Below are 18,395 nucleotides of genomic sequence, written 5' to 3' on the forward strand. Positions count from 1 at the left end.
CACATCCCTCATGTTTGAATATAATTTTTTTTCGCAACGCCAGTGATTAAGCAATTTTATTTACAATTTTTCAGGGTGACACAAATTGCGTTCGCCACTTTTGAGCGTTATAAATCAGCAAACCTGTAAAATACCATCACTCTTGCGCCTGCCGTATACGCCAGTGTACATGTATATATATGTACCATATACAGACCCTCAGTTGTACCATCATTTCGCAACAAAATACGCACCATTAATATGCAAATGCGCATATGTACAGTATACACACGTACACTATACCTACATGCAGTGTACGTACGTATAGTATAAGTATGTACATGCCTTTTTTTTAATTAATTTTTTTCTCCATTTACGTGTCTCCCACGTTGGTGTTTTCCTCCTAGCTATTTTATGCTTTAACGTATTTTTGGCACGGGGATTGTACTTTCGAACGTACGCACAGACATACATTTGTAGAGGCATATTTGTTAGGCTCATTTATACAGGAAGATCTATACAGGAAGATTTATACAGGAAGATCTATACAGGAAGATCTATACAGGAAGATCTATACAGGAAGATCTATACAGGAAAATTTATACAGGCACATTAATATACGTACATATTACGTCCATTCGCGTTTGCAAGTGTACATATTCGCGAACGTGTTTGCATGAACAAATACATGTAAGCACATTCGAGCATATGTACACCAGCACGAATTTGTACATGTACGTATACCTCTTTGCCTACAACTTGCAAACACTTTCGGATAACGTCATACACCAGAGAGAGGAAAAAGGAAAAGAACAAAAATGAGCTGCATGGATGTAAAACAGGAAAATGTCCAGAGCAATAAAAAAAACCTGAACGAAGTAGGCCAGAGAGAATACGTACATGCGTGAAAACGTACTTATGTGTCCATATCCATGTTGGCCCATTCTATGCCCACCCATCAAACTGCTTTGTGTTGGTCCGTACCTTTGCCGTTACTCATGTGTATCCGTTTCCCTCCCTCCCCCCTAGGCCCAGAACATTGCATCTTCGCATGGAGACAGCAAAAAGGGGAACGATGACGACATGAGGAGGTAACAGGAAGGACGAAAAAAAAAAAAAAAAAAAAATTGTGCGCCACATGTGCGTATATAATATATATACGTAAACAGAGTAGTGACAGAATGTACGAATTCGTCATATCGCACTTTTAATACATGCACTATTTTAATAACGCGTGTGCCGCTTCACGAGATATGTTTTTTTTTTTTTTTTTTTCCCCCTCCTCTTCCACCTCTCTTATGGTACGCATAGCAGTAACCCCGGAAACAGCAGCGCCTCGAGATCCTACAATCAGCAGGGATTGACAAACAGCAAGCAGAGTAGCAATCCACGAAGTATGGGCAGCGATATTAATAACCTGAGCAGTGGGTCAAGTCACACGTTTAGGAATGCAAATAAATCTATCGAAAGTAGCGGTTTTTCCTCTATGAATAATAGGAGCCACGTGGTGCAACAAGGAAACTGGAGGACAAAGGAATACGGGAATTCACGAAGCTATAGAAACAATAACTATTACAGTAACGAAATGAATTCCAGTATGAACAGCCCGGAAAGATCCAAATATCATTATAGTAAAAGTATGAGCAGCTCGGATACTGTAAGGTATGATAATGGCAGATATTATAGCAGGAATAGTTATAATAAAAATATATATAGGAATGAATCCGCCATGAAAAATGGAAGCTCCGTAATCAGCGCAAAAGAAGTGAACAGGAACATTAGCAATAATAGTAGTAACGCGAATAATAGTGTTAGTGTCGGTAGCGGTACCATGAACAGCGCGAACGGTATGAATATCGCCAGTCCAGATGACCACATAAATAGTGAAACTGTGCCAATCAACCAGAATAATGCAAATAAAGATGATTTCACAAATGGGGAGGGAAATCATACCGTCAATTTTAGCAATATGAATAATAAGGATTTTTGCGTCAGTGAATGTAAGGATAACCAGTTTACAAAGTCGAGCATGCAAAGGGGTGATGGTACGGTTAACTTTAATAGTAGCCCAGATGAAAAGAAGAATATCAACTATCAGAACAACCAGTACAGTGGGAATTATAAGAATGAGGGAAGTGAGAGTGACGTACCAAGTAGAAATATGAACATGGATGAAGGAAATAAAAATAACTCCGCTGAATTTAATGAGAACATGAATTATAATTCGACACAAACCAAATATAATACGCAGATAGAAAATAATGCGGAATGTAAGAATGCCAATTCGACCACTGCTGGGTTTAACAACCAATCCAGTGGCCTAAACAACTCGACATCCTACAAACAGAAGTATGAAGGTAACAGCACCGTGAATAGCGCGATTCGGGGCAAGGATGAATATGTGCCTTATGGGGGCCAGGGGGCAAGCAATAAGTACTACGCACCGTACAGAGGGGGTAACAGTGGTAGTAATGATAGAGGAAGCGTGAGCAGGGTCCACTCGCATAGCGCCGTCTACGTGAGCTGTAATAACCAAAGTAGTAAGGGAAATATATACAGTAGTGAAAATGCCAACAGAAATAGACTAAATTATGCGTTTAACGTGAACGCTAGAAATATGGTTCAAATGGGTACCAGCGGAAGTAATGGGTATCCCGAAAAGAACAGCACGCCCGATGTTAACCGAAGCGACGTAGACTCAACAAATAATTCTTACTCGCACTCTTCCGGGAACCCCAATATTAATAATCAGGAGACCTCCAGTGCGAACCATTTGAACAATATGGATCCCAGCGATGAAGCAAATTTTACCAAAAGGGAGTGTGTAAGGGAGGATAATAACTATGACGCACCAAATGTGCAAGATGAAGGAGGCTGCCCTTTTGAAAATAAGGGGGATGCGAACACAAACGGAAATTTTAACACTCAATCAGATTTTGCTAACAAGGAAACAACAAATACTTTCAACAGCACCACCGTCATAACGAGCCCAGACGCACCAGACGTAAGTAGCAAACCCAGTTGGACGAATAACAATGCGGCGAGTAATACTAACTTTGTTCCAGGAGGAGCAAGACCTGACGTAAGCACCATTAATAAGCCTAACATGAACAGTGCAGATAGCCGAAATAATAACAATGAGGAAGAGGATAATGATGACTGGGGAGAACTAGGGGAAGACAAGTATATAGACATCAATTCCATTATTAAGAAGAAAAATGTTATTCTGAATCAGCTAGCTGATTTGAATATGTCCAAAAAGGGAAATGACAACAAGAACAAGAAAAAGGCCAAGGGGAAGAAGGATGATGAGCCGTTCTTCCACGCAGGGGCAGAGGCAAGTACATCCCTTGGGGAAAAGAAAAAAAATAAAAAAAATAAAAATAAGAAGGGAGCCGGTAATAATAAGGAGAAAGAAAATGACAAAGGTGGAAAGAACGCCAAGGATGCTGAAAATGGAAGTAATGATCAATCAGGCAGTAAGAAAAATGTAAAGAAGGGAAATGTCGGTAGCGAAACGGATAGCAAAATGAACGAAGGAAACGTAGCAGATGATCGTGCAAACGAAACAAATGAACTTGACAAAAATGATGACCCACAGCAACAGCAAAATGAGGAAAAAAAAGAAGAAGTGACTGAAAAACCTGCGAAAGCTATATATGTGTTTAAGAGAAAAGAAAATATGTCCCCACTGGAATATATGGAAAGACAAGTAAAAAGCCTTCTTAACAAATTAACGGTGGAGAACTTCCCAATTATTACAGAAAGAATGTGCCAAATTATGGACTCGCGTACAAATACAGACGAAATTCAAACCGTTGTAAATGAAGTTATTAACAAAGCTGTTTTGGAACATGATTGGTCAGAAATGTACGCCGATGTTTGTCAAGCCTTGAAATGGAGATCACCAAATTTTGAAATGAAAAAAAAATCGTCGTTCGAAATTGCACTCTTAAAAAAAATACAAGAGGAATATGAAAATTTACCAAGTACCTTCGAATCGACCATGAAGGAAAAATTAAAAAATGACGAAAATGAAGAAGAGCTAAGTTTTGTGGAGCAGAAACAAAAGAAAAGATTATTTGGAATTGTAAAATTGATAGGGGAATTATTTCAAAGACAAATTGTATCCATATCCATTGTAATTAGCATAGCACATGATTTATTAATTGCCTTTGAAGAACCAAAGGAATATTGCATTGAAGCTTTTCTTCAGCTAATTTATTCCACTGGATTTTTTATCGATAAGATGGAGAAGTATAAGAACATTTTAGATACCTGGTTTGGTCGACTCAAAGAATTGCAAAGAAAAAAAATGTATTCCAAAAGGATAAAATTTGTAATTCAAGATGTTTTTGATTTAAGATTATCCGAATGGAGAAAGAAGACACATAAAGATACAGCCAAAGGTTTGAATGAATTGAGATCCCAACTCGAGACGGAAGAAATGATGGGCGGGTCCATTCATCTGGCTCAACTAGGAAATATAGTCATTGTTGGGGAGAGGCATAATATCAGGAATAATGAATCCTACTCCAAGTATATGCAGGAACAAGAGAGACTTAGCAAGGCAAACCAGAAGAAGTGAAATTTGTTACGAACTCTCCAACCCACGAGGGGTAAAAAAGGTTGTCAACCCCATACCCCAAATAACGTACCTTTTCCTAGAACCTCACAACAGCACCCCACCATAACCCACCAGGAGTTCTATACCGCATTTGTGTTTGTATGCTTGTTCCTCACCAGGACGCGCACAAACACATTTATGGCCACGTGTTTGTATTCGCATAAAGATACACTCAACACGCTCTGCAGACGGACACATATTCTGCATATGACGGGTAAGGCGCAACTCAAACAAAAACGCATATAAAGTAAACACCTTGTTGTGATGCAGGAATTCAGTATTTTCTTACTTGTAATTTCTTCAGTATGTATATAGCTCCCCTAGTGTGCACGTTATCTTGATGTAAATGTCGCTATATTCTGCGCGTTTCTGTCAAGCGTGTGATTGTATACCCAGCCCGGTAGAGCGGTATGCATTTGCAAATGTGAAGAAGTGCAAATCGCTATGCGCGCACACAAGTTCAAATAACGAGGGAGGAAAGGGGAAAAAAAAAAAAATACCAAGTTATGCTAAGATATAATTATTGTATAGTATAATTGCAGTATCACCTGTCGCGTTTCGCATGCCGCAGCGTCCTCGCCATGTAATGGCGTGCCTGCCCAACTTGTTCTGTTTAAAAACACAATTTTTGGAAAAAAGAAAATTTGTAAGGAAATAAAGTTTTTGTTTTTTTTAAATGTAAAAAATGCATTTTTTTTTTTTTTTTTTATAGAGTATCCCTCCCTTCACATTTATTTTTATTATTTTATTTTTTTTTTCCTCCAATTATCTACATATGTACAAATTTAGAATATCATACAACCCCCCCCTTTTGTATTCATTTATGCTTTTACTATAACCATTAAGATTGTATTTAAATAATATTAAAAGGTACAAATTATGATGTATAAATTGTGGAGGTATGTCTACACATGTGAGCTAAGGCGAAATAAATACTGCTCATTGGGGAGTCCCACTGGAGGAGAAAAAACACTCATAGAAGGACAACTCCTGGCCCTATGAAAAGTTTTGATTATACTTTTGGTTCAAATTTCTTTTATACTTTTTATAAACGCAGAAAAAAAGTTGAAAGAGAGGGGATCAATAAAATATGCTTATCTGGTCAGCCTTTGCGTTCGCGATGGTGCGTCACATGCTCACTGACACATGTTGAGCATCACATGGTACGTGTGAAAGAGACGGAGGACCAGACATGATTTGGGGATGACGGTTCGCCAAAATTTGGAGGGGAAAACATACTTGATTGAATGAGCTAATATACAAATATGCATAAAGGCTGCACACCGGGAAAGCAAATTTCGTGTGATCGTCAAACAGGGTGCCCCTTTGTAGAACGAAAAAAAAAAAAAAAAGGAGAATTAGCCAAGCAACAAAGTGGGCAACAGCAAATGAGTAGATAAACTTTTGCAAACATTTTGGTACAAATGAGGCCAAAGAAAAAAAAAAAAAAAAAAAAAAGTGACGCATACACATCATTCACGATGTGCAATCGCGTAATCCTGGACGCGGAAAAAGCAATAAACATATTCACTGCAAATATGTTGGATAATCAAATTCAGGTCTCCTTTTGTTCTGTCAAGATTATCCTCCTCTGAGTTGTAAAATCATGTGAATGGTTGAGCCGGGCACCACTCTGTAGTCGCTGAGCTTCATGTCGTCGTGCATTTGTTTCCCTTGAAAAAAAAAGAAAAAAAAAAAAAAAAAAAATTACCGATTTGAAGTGTTACACGGGGTATGCCAAATACATACTGATAACTGTTTTATTGCAGCTGTGTGGACGAATTTGGAGAGACGCGAATGGGGCTCCCCCCAAATGATCAATATAAAGCGAAGGCGCATTGGGCATGAAACAAAAATGTGGAAAAAATGCAACAAAAGTGGTGCACTTTTGTCAAAGGGGGCACACCTGAGTAGATAAGCCTAATTTGCTTTGCGTCTATCCCTTCCTTTTCCTCAATTGCCATCTTTATTTGGAATACAGAACTGGATGGTTCAAAATTAAACGACTGTCTTTTCCCGGTCAGGGTTTTTACTAATATTTGCATTTTTCTCCTTTTTGTGTAAGTGGAAATGCTCTGCCCCTTAATTTGAGGATGTTACATTTCACATAATTTTTGAGCGTGCTCCTGGGGTTATTCAAGCGTGTGTAAATCAGTTAAACGTATCCTTTTTCCGTTTGATAAAAGTGGAGGAAGAAGTTGCGAAGAAATGTGAGAAATTGTATCTTAAACGAATTGCGGTTGGTTTCCTGTTTTGTATTTATTTTGTTTTCCTTTTTTCTCATAACATTTATACTTTGACTATTTGTTTATTTATTCATTTTTTTTTTTTTTTTTTTTTTAAATTGACTTAAATGATATTTTTCTTCCCTTCGTTGCGAAAGGATCATATCACTTTTTATGTGAAGTTGGAATGTGTATGTGTAGTGCGCGTAAAGGGAACCTTTTTTTTTTTTTTTTTTTTTTCCTTTTTTCCCATTTTTTTTTTTTTTTTTTTTTTTCCCTACTTCTATCCCCTTCTACAATTTTTACTCAAAAAAGGATAATTTACACAACATAATATTCTTTGAGGCTACAAGCAGAAATCCATAACTTTCTGTGTGTGCCAGTATCCCCACTGTCACATGAAAAAGGGAAATTTATTCCCTATTTGAGTCCAAGTTCTTAACACACTTTCCGCTCGCTTCACTGGGAGGGTGTGTAAAATTAACCATGATTACTTTCCGCTTCTTCAACATGTAAGAAGCATTTCGTTCCCGATTAATTTGGGAGTCATATCACCACGAAGGAGGAGTTATTCCACAGTGGGGAAAGAGAAATTCTTGACAACTTGTTCATAAGTCTTTCTTGGCATAGTCTTTTTCCCCCCTGTTTTAATATACACCTGGATAGTAGGACATTTTTTTACATTTTTAAGGGGGGAGGTTCAGAGCGAACAAATAAGGCACGGAGGGCACGGAGTGATAACCTTTAAGATGCGAAATGTAGCGAAGCCTATGAGCAAGATTTATTTTGTGCTATTTGCCCCGTGCACACAGAGCAGAGCATATGTGAATGTTCAAGTGCTCAGCTATAGAATTGCTTGGAACTCCTTTCCCCGCATGATTACTAAAAATAACCCCATGTTTAATTCACTCAATTTAACTACCCATTTCAATTTCCCATTGTGCATTTTCCGCCCTGTGAGTATCATTAGTACAAGAATTACTTCAAATCACATTTTCCTATTTCCATCAAAATGTCGGTGAACTTCCCATGAAAGCAATGCTTTCTCAGGTAACTCCAATTGTTCAAAATTGCAAAATTTTCAAAACAGTTTTGACGTGGCGTGGGAGGGCCATACATATGTCCATGTGCGTGGGGAAAATTGTCATTTCGTGTCATGAAGAATTAGATGAACACACGATGACATTTTTTAAAAATGTTTATAGAACAATAGGACATTCTTTTCTGAACATACATTTGTGCCATGGGGTATTTCCAAAAAGGGGGTACAACGGAAGGAACGGCCAAAGGGGAAAATAAAAAAAAATAAAAAAAAAAATAAAGCAACGCTCAAATCATAATGTGCAGATATAATACGCGAAAACATGTTCTTCCTGCGAGCAACCTCCGTGCACGATTACTCCTTTACAGTTAAGAAAGGAAAAATAATTTGTACACATTTTTGTGTCATGCATTCATTTTTACTTATTAAAAAAAGGCACACATATGCTCATGATGCCTCTGTAAATTCTGACACAGGTGAGTAGAACAAAATGGGGTAACATCGAATGGAAAAAAATTTAACGCATTCATTGCTACACCTTTAATTGGAAGAAAAAAAAAAAAAAAAAAAAAAAAAGTCATTAATGAAGAAAAAGACGAATGAGCAAATTGCTTAAGAATTAAGAATAAGCAAACATGTGAAGAATAATTCCTCTCACTTGGATTTTCACCCTTTCCGTTCGCACCAGTCGATTTACGTGTCGTGGGCTTAGCCTCGAAAAGAAAAAAAAAATGAAGTATAAACTGCATAGAATTAATACACACCTTTGCATACATATGGGTATTTCTTTTTACGGTAGAATTATTTTCAAAAAATGGCACTTGTCACAAAATTGTTGAACAGAACAAATCTCACAATTTGTCAAAGGGAAACTTCCTGTTCACTGCTCCTGCACGCGTGCATGTTCTACCAGACTGTTTGTTCTTCCTTGGATGTAGAATTTTTTTATATCCCTCACTGGTAATAATTTCTGTGCACTCTGAGCCTTTTTCTTATAACCTGTATCCCTCCTTCTTAACCTGCCGTACGCACAAGACGTGCAAGTATGCACCATGCAATTGCCAAAGATGAGGAAAATTCCCGGAGTGGCAGATTTAACTCTGGTGAAAAGGAAGAAGAATGCCAGAAAATGAAGAGCATCTGTTCTGCCTGAACTTTTTGAAAGGTTCTGTAAATTGTGGAAAAAACAAAACACACTCAGTCATTTTTAGTTTTCCAAAAATTAATTAATTAAAAAAAAAAAAAAAAAAAAAAAAAAAAAAAGTTGTTTTTAAAGAAATATATATTCAAAGGAACTTTCAGTTTTTTTGGCATATCTTCACGTTCACAATTTGTGAATACGTTTATGCTTGCATCTACATTTGTCAATTTAAGAACACGTGTAATACGGTTGGATATTCGTCGCAAGAATTATTCTATCGACGGAGTCCCAAGGGGGGCACGCCGTCAAGCCACATTTTATTCGCAGCATGCTCCAACATTTTACTACAGTTTGCAACATTTTATCATAAATAATATACTCTTCTTTTTTTTTTTCGAATGTGGACCCTCGCGGGAAATATGTTCTACACAGCTTGAGAAAACAAACCACATGTAGCATTCATTTTATGTGAAAATTGAAAAAAAAAAAAAAAAATTTAAAGGAACATTTTACTAACACATCCAAGAGTGCATAACGTGGCAGTACTTGTGTACAAAGGACTTTAAACCTGCGACGGAATAATACAATTCGTGTAAGGTATCCCCTTTCGGATCAGCCGGACAACCTCCTTACATTAGACCTTTCCTACCGCTCTCATTTTATGCTTTAAAGGGATTCGTCCTCCAAGTATATTTGCATCCATTCTTGCGACATTGAAAGGAAAAGGTGTATACGCGATTGTCTATAGGGAGTTGTGTGCCTCGCACTGTTCGGCCAACTCTACCGGTACTCTTTGCATTCTACCATGCATGCTATGTATGACGACGCATAGACACGCAGTATATGCCCCTTCGCATCACCACACTTGAATGGCTTCGAAAATGGAAGAAGCCAAAGAACGAATTCCCTTGGAAGATAAATGCTCAGGAAATGAAGAGCCCAAAAAAGAAAAAAGAAGCAACAGATGTAAAAAAGTAGAAATGTTACACAAAACGAAATCGAACGAGAAGAGGAAAAAGTCGTCTAAGAATTTTAAGCCCTTTAAAACGTTCAGATATTTTAAGCCCTTCAGACAGTTTAAAAATTCGAAAAGTTTGAAAAAGGCGAAAAATTGTAAAACTCACAAAAAGAAGGAAAAAGAAAGGGCAAAAAAGAGAGCCAAAAGGAAGGCGAAGAAAAATGCCCCCAAGGACCTTCTACCCGTGGGGCTGGACACACCGACGACACTCCCAAATGAGGGCAACCTTACTCTGGAAAACGTGGCCAAGTTGCCGTCCAACCAGCGCACCCCAACGGAAATGAGTGCCAGTTCCAGGAATAGTAGAAAAATAGAACAGAAAAATAATAGTAGCAATGCTGGATATGTTGCTTTGGCTGAGGATAATTTTTCTCCTAATCATTCTGATGACCAAAAAAGTGGACGTGCCAAAAATTATTATGAAATTAAGCACAGTGTAGATGAGGATCACAAGTTTCCAGTTCACACGTATGTAGAAACGGAGAAGACACCACCTGTGGAAGTACAAGTAGGAGATAACCTTGACTGCGTAGTGGAAGAAAATTCGCCAAAAAAGAAAACACAACTGGGGATCACCATAGAGAATTGCCAAAAAAACGCATGTAAGGAAGAACATTGGACCACTTTGAAGCCCCACTTGGATGATCCTCAAAGGGATTACTGCGGAGGGGAAGAAGAAATAACTCAGGTGAAAGGAAGAGAGACAAGCAGACAAAATAATCCGAAGGAACTACTCCAATATGACATGCACCGGGGAGAGCACGAAGTAGGGGCACCACATAACCTAATAGACATATTAGGAGAGAAAAAAACGTCGCGCATTCAATTCAGAGAGCTTATGATATCGATGAATTATGACACGAAGAATATCATCACCGTAATGGAAAAACTGAGCGAAGAAAAACTGCTCTATTTAACCATCCCATTTAATGAAAATTACGACATTGTAAAATATTTCAATTTTTTGCCCTTGGAGAAGATAGAAAAAATGATAAATTTGCTTCATATAGATAATTACAAAAATTTTATTCTCTCCTTTAGCCAAAAGAAAATAATTGAAATTGTCAACTACGTGTCTGTTAACACATCTATCAATATACTCTTAAACCTATCCAACAACAAGGTTGCATACATATTAAACCATATAGAGGAAAAAATTTTCATCAATTTGTTGAATGGAATACCTTTGTGTAAATTCTATCACATCGCAGAATATTTACCTATGCAAAAAATAAGTCTCTTCTCAAACAGCATAACTTACGAAAAATTGTACGTAATGCACAACTCCTTACCGTCTAAAAAATTACATCAGCTAGCCAATAACCTACCAGTACAAATTCTCAATAAGTTGATAAACGAATTGCCTTTATACAAATCTGTTAAGGTATTGAAAATGTTGCCTCCTTGTAAAATAGCAGAGTCGATTAACGTGAAGGAATTGACCCCTCATTTTGCCTCCGAAATTGGAAGATCTTTCAATGCGCCTGAAATTATAGAAATAGTGAATTACCTAAATGAAGGGAATGCAGATATTTTACTCAGCAGATGCAATTTAACGAAAATTATTCTCTACATAAATTACATTTCCATGGAAGACTTTAAATCTCTCATTCCAAAATTGCCTACTCAATTTTTAACACAAATTGTTAATGATATATCTTTGAAGTTGCTCGTGGAGTTGTTCCTGTCTCTGCAAGAGGAGAAGGCGATTCCCTGTCTGTATGCCCTCACCGAGAGGAAGCTCAACTTTGCTTTGCGCGTCATTCCGATGCAGAGGGTGATAATAGACACCGTGTTGAGGCAAGGTGGGACAGTTCTTCCGGGGTACCACCAGACCGAAGCAATTATGGGTGCGACAACTACAATTGGTACCACCGATGTCACCCCTACATGCTACGCCCATACAGGTGCTGATCATCCACATAGACACCTAATCAACATGATCTATGAGCACAATTTGGCCCTCCTCCTTAATCAGCTGAACGCAGATGAGTATGCCCCATTCTGCAATTTGATGTGCGCAGACAAGGTGGAAGAAATGGCTAACTCTCTCCGCGTAGACTGCAGAACAGCCGCAGCGCTTATCCTACATTTGCCTCTTACTAAAATGGTTGAGGTTCTCCAAAGGGTAAGAGAAAAACGAAGAGAAGAAATGACGAAATATATGCCAACCTTCATCTCACAAATGGTCCTTCACAAATCAAGTAACACGAAGGGTATCAGCAAAATAGAACAAATGTTTATCACTTGCAAATTACTACGTTTGAGGAAAATTTTTAGGAACAGTAAAAAAATTCCCACTCTAAAAAAAAATAAAAGAAAATTAAAATGTTACCATTTGAGAAAAAAAACAAATGACATTATACGTACTATTAATGTAAAAAATTATTCCATGTTTTTGAACTTCATTTCTTGTGCCAAAATTGTAGAAATGTATCAAGTCATCGACGACATCATGTGCAGGCATCCATATACTGAGCCTAAAGTTATGGATTGTCTTTTCTTTTTCTTTAACTTTTTTGGGAAAATCAGAGCCTCGAAGTGGAAGACAGAGGAGGGGATCCTACGGTGCATAAACAAGGACAATTCGAAAAATAGGGAGAAGTTGCATAATGCAGAAAATTCACAAAATGGGGAACCCCCACATGACACCTACAAACAGACGAAACTGTGCCCCCTCCATGGGAGCACAAAAACAGAGCAGTTAAGCCCTTCCCCCTCGATAAAAAAAATGAATCCCTCCACAGATAACACGACGATAAGAGAAATTACAACCCATGAAATACATACAAATAAAAGGGAAACGAAACACTTGGTGGTGAAGACAGGAAAATGCAATTCCAAAACCGACAGCGTGAGGAGCTCCTTCTACACATTTTTAGTGCACTTTGTTTGTTTCATAAAAATGCACATAGAAAATTACGTACTCCAGAATTGGGAAAATTTGCATAATGGGGAAGGAGAGGAGGAACCCACCCCCAATAGGCCACAAAGAAGTTTTCCCTTGAAAGGGGCGTTTCCACCAAATCACGAACAGGGTAGTAGTGCCCCCCTTGATGAAGACTCGAGTATGATCGAACCTCATCCTCACTCCAGAAAGGCATCCAGAATTCTGATAACCACCAAGAGCAAGTTAATCTTCAATAGTGTCAGAAAAATTATGAAAAATATATTCTTCTCTATTAGGAAGATAAACCAAATAGGGAATCCTTCACTCGTCTTAAAACACATCTCCATGTTTAACATAATACGGGCTGATATAGTCAAGGGAAAAAGTGAACGGCAGAAGGAGGATTTGAAAAATAGCAGTGGATGGGACTACTCCAAGGGGACTCCAATTAAAAGTACAAATATTAAAGATGGAAAAACCACTATCATTAAGGTTAAAAACACTGCCGATTTTCTCACCCACAGTGGCAATTTTCTCAATGAAAAATATCCACTCGTAAAAAATATACTCAATGAAATGAAAAAAAAGAATTGCACTAATGGGACAGTCGATGGGGAGAAAACTAATGAAGCTATGACTATAGAAGATGTTGTAAAAAAGGATGAATCTAACTATATGGGAATGTCACAAAATGGTATCACTACATGCGCACTTAAGGAAGGGGAATCCCCCATGTTGAGAAACTCCCGTACAAATGGAAGGGGAATAATTGGATCTGCGTTCAGCGTGAATAAAAGAGAGACATGGAAATATAATCTACTTGTTAATGATGAAGGGGATAACCACATCGAAGAAAGGAACGATCGAAAAAAAGACACATATGAGCATAGGGCTCTCATTAAAAAAAGCAAAAAAAATTACTTCAAGAAGCTGAAGAATATTTCCCAAATGACTAGTTTTAAAAGATTTACACGTAGTGATAAACACCACAGTAATATGCCACGTAAAGATACACCTACAAATTTAAGCATAAATGCTCCAATGGAAACTTGCCAAATAGATCGACAAAGCAGAAACACTACTGTTAACCCGCGCATTAATGAAAAAGTATTTTTTCCAACCCCAAATAGCCAAACAGAAGAAGTACCATCGGATGTATCCAGTAAAGGGAAAAAAAACAAATTGTCCCTCTTAAAATTCATATTCGCTTTGAACGATTCGAATGATGAGAAGTACGCTAATAACATAACCCTAATCATAAATTTTTTTTTTCTGAAGAAGAAAATATTTCTGAGCAAATGCAAGAACCAAATTGTGGGGTCTTCTCTAAACGTACTTATAAATGATAACGGCTGTAAGAGATTATTAAATTTTAATGCACCCCCTAACGACACATCATGTTACATTAATTCAAACATTGTATCTGTCCAATATGACGACACCGATGCTATTAAAAATTTGTACTCTTTGACATCTAGCAAATCGATTCCAATGTGCACTACACCGGGGATAATTCCATCCATTGATATGCGTACCGACTTTTCCACTATTCCACAAAAGGGGAAAACAAAAAAACCTTTCAAAAGTAAAATATTATCAACAAAGATGAACAAGGAGAACAATAACATGTCCATTAAAAATATGTGTAATGATTTAAATTCAAGTATCATTCTCTTTTGGAAATCCTCCCAATTTGGCTACATCCTCTTAGATGCACATAATTCTCTGCATATAAATATCCATGACCCCTCCACTCAGTTTTCTCTGAATCTGTTCAGGCAGCATGATGATGTATCTGTAGGGGGAGGTGCCTACAGAAAAGGTAGCATATTTTTCTCAAAAAATGGAAAGAAAAAAGTGAGCTTCAAAAAGATCAAATCCATGTTCTCAAGAATATTAGAGAAGAAATCTGACCCAGTTGCAATCACCTCCAGTGGTGCGATCGTGAAAACGGGACAATGTGGAGCAGGAGGATACATGGAGGGAAGACAAAATGGGGACGATTTCCTCGATAGAACTGTTTTACTTCCAAGTGGAAAGAATAATCTCAGCGAAGGTAAAGGAGGCGCACCAGGGGATGTGAGCAGCAGGGGGGATAATTTTGTCCATGCAAACGACCCCAAACCAGAGGAGCACCTAATCAGTGACGATAATGAAGTATATTTCGGCGACGAGTACTACAAGTGCTATGAAGGAGAGGTGTCCAGTGTGCTTGCCAATGAGGTAAGCATTAGAAATGGGGAGAGTGCCTCCGTAAGCGGTCCCTTTGAAAGACCCAGCAAAAGTGGAAAGAATGGAGAAGTGGCTACTCACCTGGAGGGAGCAACAAACATGAGGACACCAAAGAGAGAACACGAGCACCATGCAGAAAAGTCAGAAAATGAAAAAATCGGAGAAAACGAAAAAGACGCATCCAACGAACACAACAGAAAGAATTCCCTAAAAAATAAGCACAGCATAGTGATCAACAAATTTAGTAACATTATTAACGAGGCACAAAGAATTCTGTCTATAAAGGAAAAAATGATCAACCAGAAAATATTAGAACAAATACACCCCAGTTACATATCCCCAAGCTCCCTAACCGAAAGTGAAAAGGAAAAAATGAGGGAAATAAAAAACAACGAACTTAACAAAATTATGGAAGAAGAATTGCGAAAAGTAAATAAAAATTTCCAATCGAAAGATACATATTCGTTTGGAAATACTAGCTACACGGATGATGAATTTAATATAATTCTCTATCTAGAAAAAAAGAAAAAAAAAAAAGACCAAAAAGGGGCAAAGAGAAAAAAACAACTTATGCCTCTTAAGAGAAAAGAAAAATATTTTATTCCATTTCGTTTTAATCGAAGTAAAATACTAAAATTAAAATTGTTGACACTTATTGAAAATGCTTTATGTAGTTATGACGTCAACGTAGGGGAAGGTACGTTCATCAGTGAACTGAATCAACAGGGACAAGGTGAAACAACAAAGGAATATGTCGACTCTTCTTCCGAAAATTTAAATAATGTATTCCCCTTCCCCCTGGAAGAACATATCCCTTCTAACAGTTCTCACAACGTGGCAGAACAGTCCATTTTTTCATTTTTAAATTCGAATGCTTCTCAGCAGAAAACAAACTTAGATATTATTCCTCTGAATGATGAACCAAATGAGTTTCCAAAAAATAGGTTAACCCTATCGAACCAAGTGGGTGACATAAATTTGTTCGACCTGCATGATGACATGTGTAATAACGACCCCCCCCTGGAAATTAACATGAACACAGAGAAGAACGAATCAAGTACCCTAAATACAAATAGTAATATCCTCCAAAACGGAATGAACAGAAAAGGGGAGCAGGACCTACAGAATGAATTACTTCACAATGATGTAGATATTGTCCCGTTTGAACCAAGCCACAGTTCCTCTTCAACCCGCCTTGCAGATAAGTATCTCACGAATGAGTGTTCATCAATTCATCTAAGGAACTACTCCCACAACAAAATAAACACACACACAAACAGAATCTGTGAGAGCTCCTACGAAAATTTAAAGAGCGTACCAATACATGAAAGAAACAATTCAACAAAAGGGTCATCATCAAGTGAATCGAATGGAAGATTAAATGATGACACAGACGTAAATAAAATGTCGACATACGAAAATGTGTTGCAAATGTTTAATCAATCTATTCACCATTTGGAAAATGGAAATGTCGAAAAAGACACAGCTGCCGCTGATAAAGGAAAGGACGAATGGGGGAATTGCCCAGAGGAGGTACTACTAACACATAGCAGATTATTTTACAGGCATGGTTATAACAATTTGGAGAAACATTCAAAGGAAAGGGACAGCGGAAATCATATGAATAAATTGGATCAAGTTGATAGAGCCTCTCCAATGTTGGAAAAAGGGGAAGGAAACACATCTTCGAAGATTGTGGAGGATGCCAAACGGTGCAACTATTCTACACCCCACATAGTGGACCACTGTAAAGAATCGGAAGATCTCCACTTGGAATTAAGTCCACTGGAAAAATGCGTAAATAGACATGACATGTACATGAACGTTGAGCAAAACCGCGTAAATCAGAACGAGGAATCGCATTTGACGGAGAAAAGAGAACACTTCCTAAACGGTTTGCTCAGCCAGATACACAATGAGCGAAACGGGGATGACCACCTGGGTGGCGACTTCGATGGCAACTTAGCTGCGAACCCACATAACATGTTCAGCGTTGGGGCGGAAAAGGTGGGCCTCCTCAATCTGCACTGTCTGTTCGAAAAAAAGTCAGAGAATTTTTGCCTCATTAGCGAGGGATGCGCTAAGGCCAGTAATTACGTGAATGATAGCATGCTGATTCATACCAAGCTGTACAATGAAATCTTCCACATAAAGAAGGATGACATGTCTACCCCGGAAAAGTGTTCCATGCTCGGTATGTCCATCGCGCCTAATTGGAACAACTCGTTCAACTCGTTCAATAGCTACAACAGTGACAAGCGCCATAAGGACTCGACGGAAAAACAAATTATGTGCATTCACAAGAAGAAAAAAATACTTTGTAACATCTGCGGAAATGTCCTGAAAAAAAATATCCTAAAGGACATGTTCTTCTTCAGAATAAGCATAATTAATAAAAAATATTTTCTATCCAAACGTGCAAAAATCAAGATATATTATCAGAGTCCTTTGATCCGTGCCAACTTTGTTTCAAAGGACAATGTTACATACTCCTTGGAAAAAAATATGACCGAATATAAGCTCAGAATTATTGCCATTAATAAAAAAAAAATGCGAAAAAAATTGTCTCTCTCCAAATCAAAATTTTTCAGAAAATGTCTCGAAATTGAGTTAATTAGCAGTTTGGACAATATGTTAATTTCTCAGGTGGAAGAAAAAAAGGAGGTGATAACATACCAAAGGGATGACAGCAGTGTTCAGTCCTCAATGGACCATTTCAATACATATAAGCATCAAGGCTTGAGGGATAAAATAGAAACAAGAAAAAATTTGTCCTATGAGCAGATAAAAAATTATTCAAAACGCTTGTCCAGCATGAACCAGTCCTCCAACGATGTTCCACCTGCTATATACAATTCACACTTTGCCATATTAAACTTCAGCATCCTCGACGACAAAAATAAAAAGTACAATTTTTTTTTTTTTCTCTCTCCCCGTTGTGCATGATCAATTGTTCAGTGGGAATGAAATTTTGAGAGACATACTTTTGGAACGAGTTTACCCCCTATGCATTCGAGCTGCTCACTTTGGCTAGCTCCCCGATTTTGACTGTCCACATAAGTTCCCCTCTTTTTTTTTTTTTTTTTTTTTTTTTTACAGGAAGTATGACGTGGAGAGGTTTATAGTTCCTTCCACACTATTTTACACCAATGGGTAAGGATACATGATCGGAGAATATCCAAACGGGTGCGCACCGCAAGTTGTTTTCGCCAAAATGGATGGAAAGCATACTTGGGCCATG

General features: G+C 37.8%; 3 protein-coding genes across 3 annotated transcripts; 2 read left to right on the forward strand and 1 right to left on the reverse strand.

Annotated features, from left to right (window-relative positions):
• Positions 1 to 797: 797 nt before the first annotated feature.
• On the forward strand, positions 798 to 4,567 carry PKNH_1413500 (eukaryotic translation initiation factor 4 gamma, putative; the record flags this gene model as incomplete). The annotated part of the gene is made up of 3 exons (XM_002261988.2): positions 798 to 857; positions 1,009 to 1,070; positions 1,291 to 4,567. The coding sequence occupies 3 exons, from the start codon at positions 798 to 800 to the stop codon at positions 4,565 to 4,567; spliced, it is 3,399 nt and encodes a 1,132-aa protein (XP_002262024.2).
• A 1,620-nt stretch (positions 4,568 to 6,187) lies between these two features.
• Positions 6,188 to 6,651, reverse strand: PKNH_1413600 (ubiquitin-like protein; the record flags this gene model as incomplete). The annotated part of the gene is made up of 2 exons (XM_002261989.1): positions 6,188 to 6,279; positions 6,513 to 6,651. The coding sequence occupies 2 exons, from the start codon at positions 6,649 to 6,651 to the stop codon at positions 6,188 to 6,190; spliced, it is 231 nt and encodes a 76-aa protein (XP_002262025.1).
• Positions 6,652 to 9,895: 3,244 nt separating this feature from the next.
• On the forward strand, positions 9,896 to 18,311 carry PKNH_1413700 (conserved Plasmodium protein, unknown function; the record flags this gene model as incomplete). Its single annotated transcript, XM_002261990.2, has 2 exons — positions 9,896 to 18,060; positions 18,254 to 18,311. The coding sequence occupies 2 exons, from the start codon at positions 9,896 to 9,898 to the stop codon at positions 18,309 to 18,311; spliced, it is 8,223 nt and encodes a 2,740-aa protein (XP_002262026.2).
• Between the last annotated feature and the right edge of the window lie 84 nt (positions 18,312 to 18,395).

This window comes from Plasmodium knowlesi, assembly GCF_000006355.2.
Source record: "Plasmodium knowlesi strain H genome assembly, chromosome: 14".
Taxonomy (NCBI): Eukaryota; Apicomplexa; class Aconoidasida; order Haemosporida; family Plasmodiidae; genus Plasmodium; species Plasmodium knowlesi.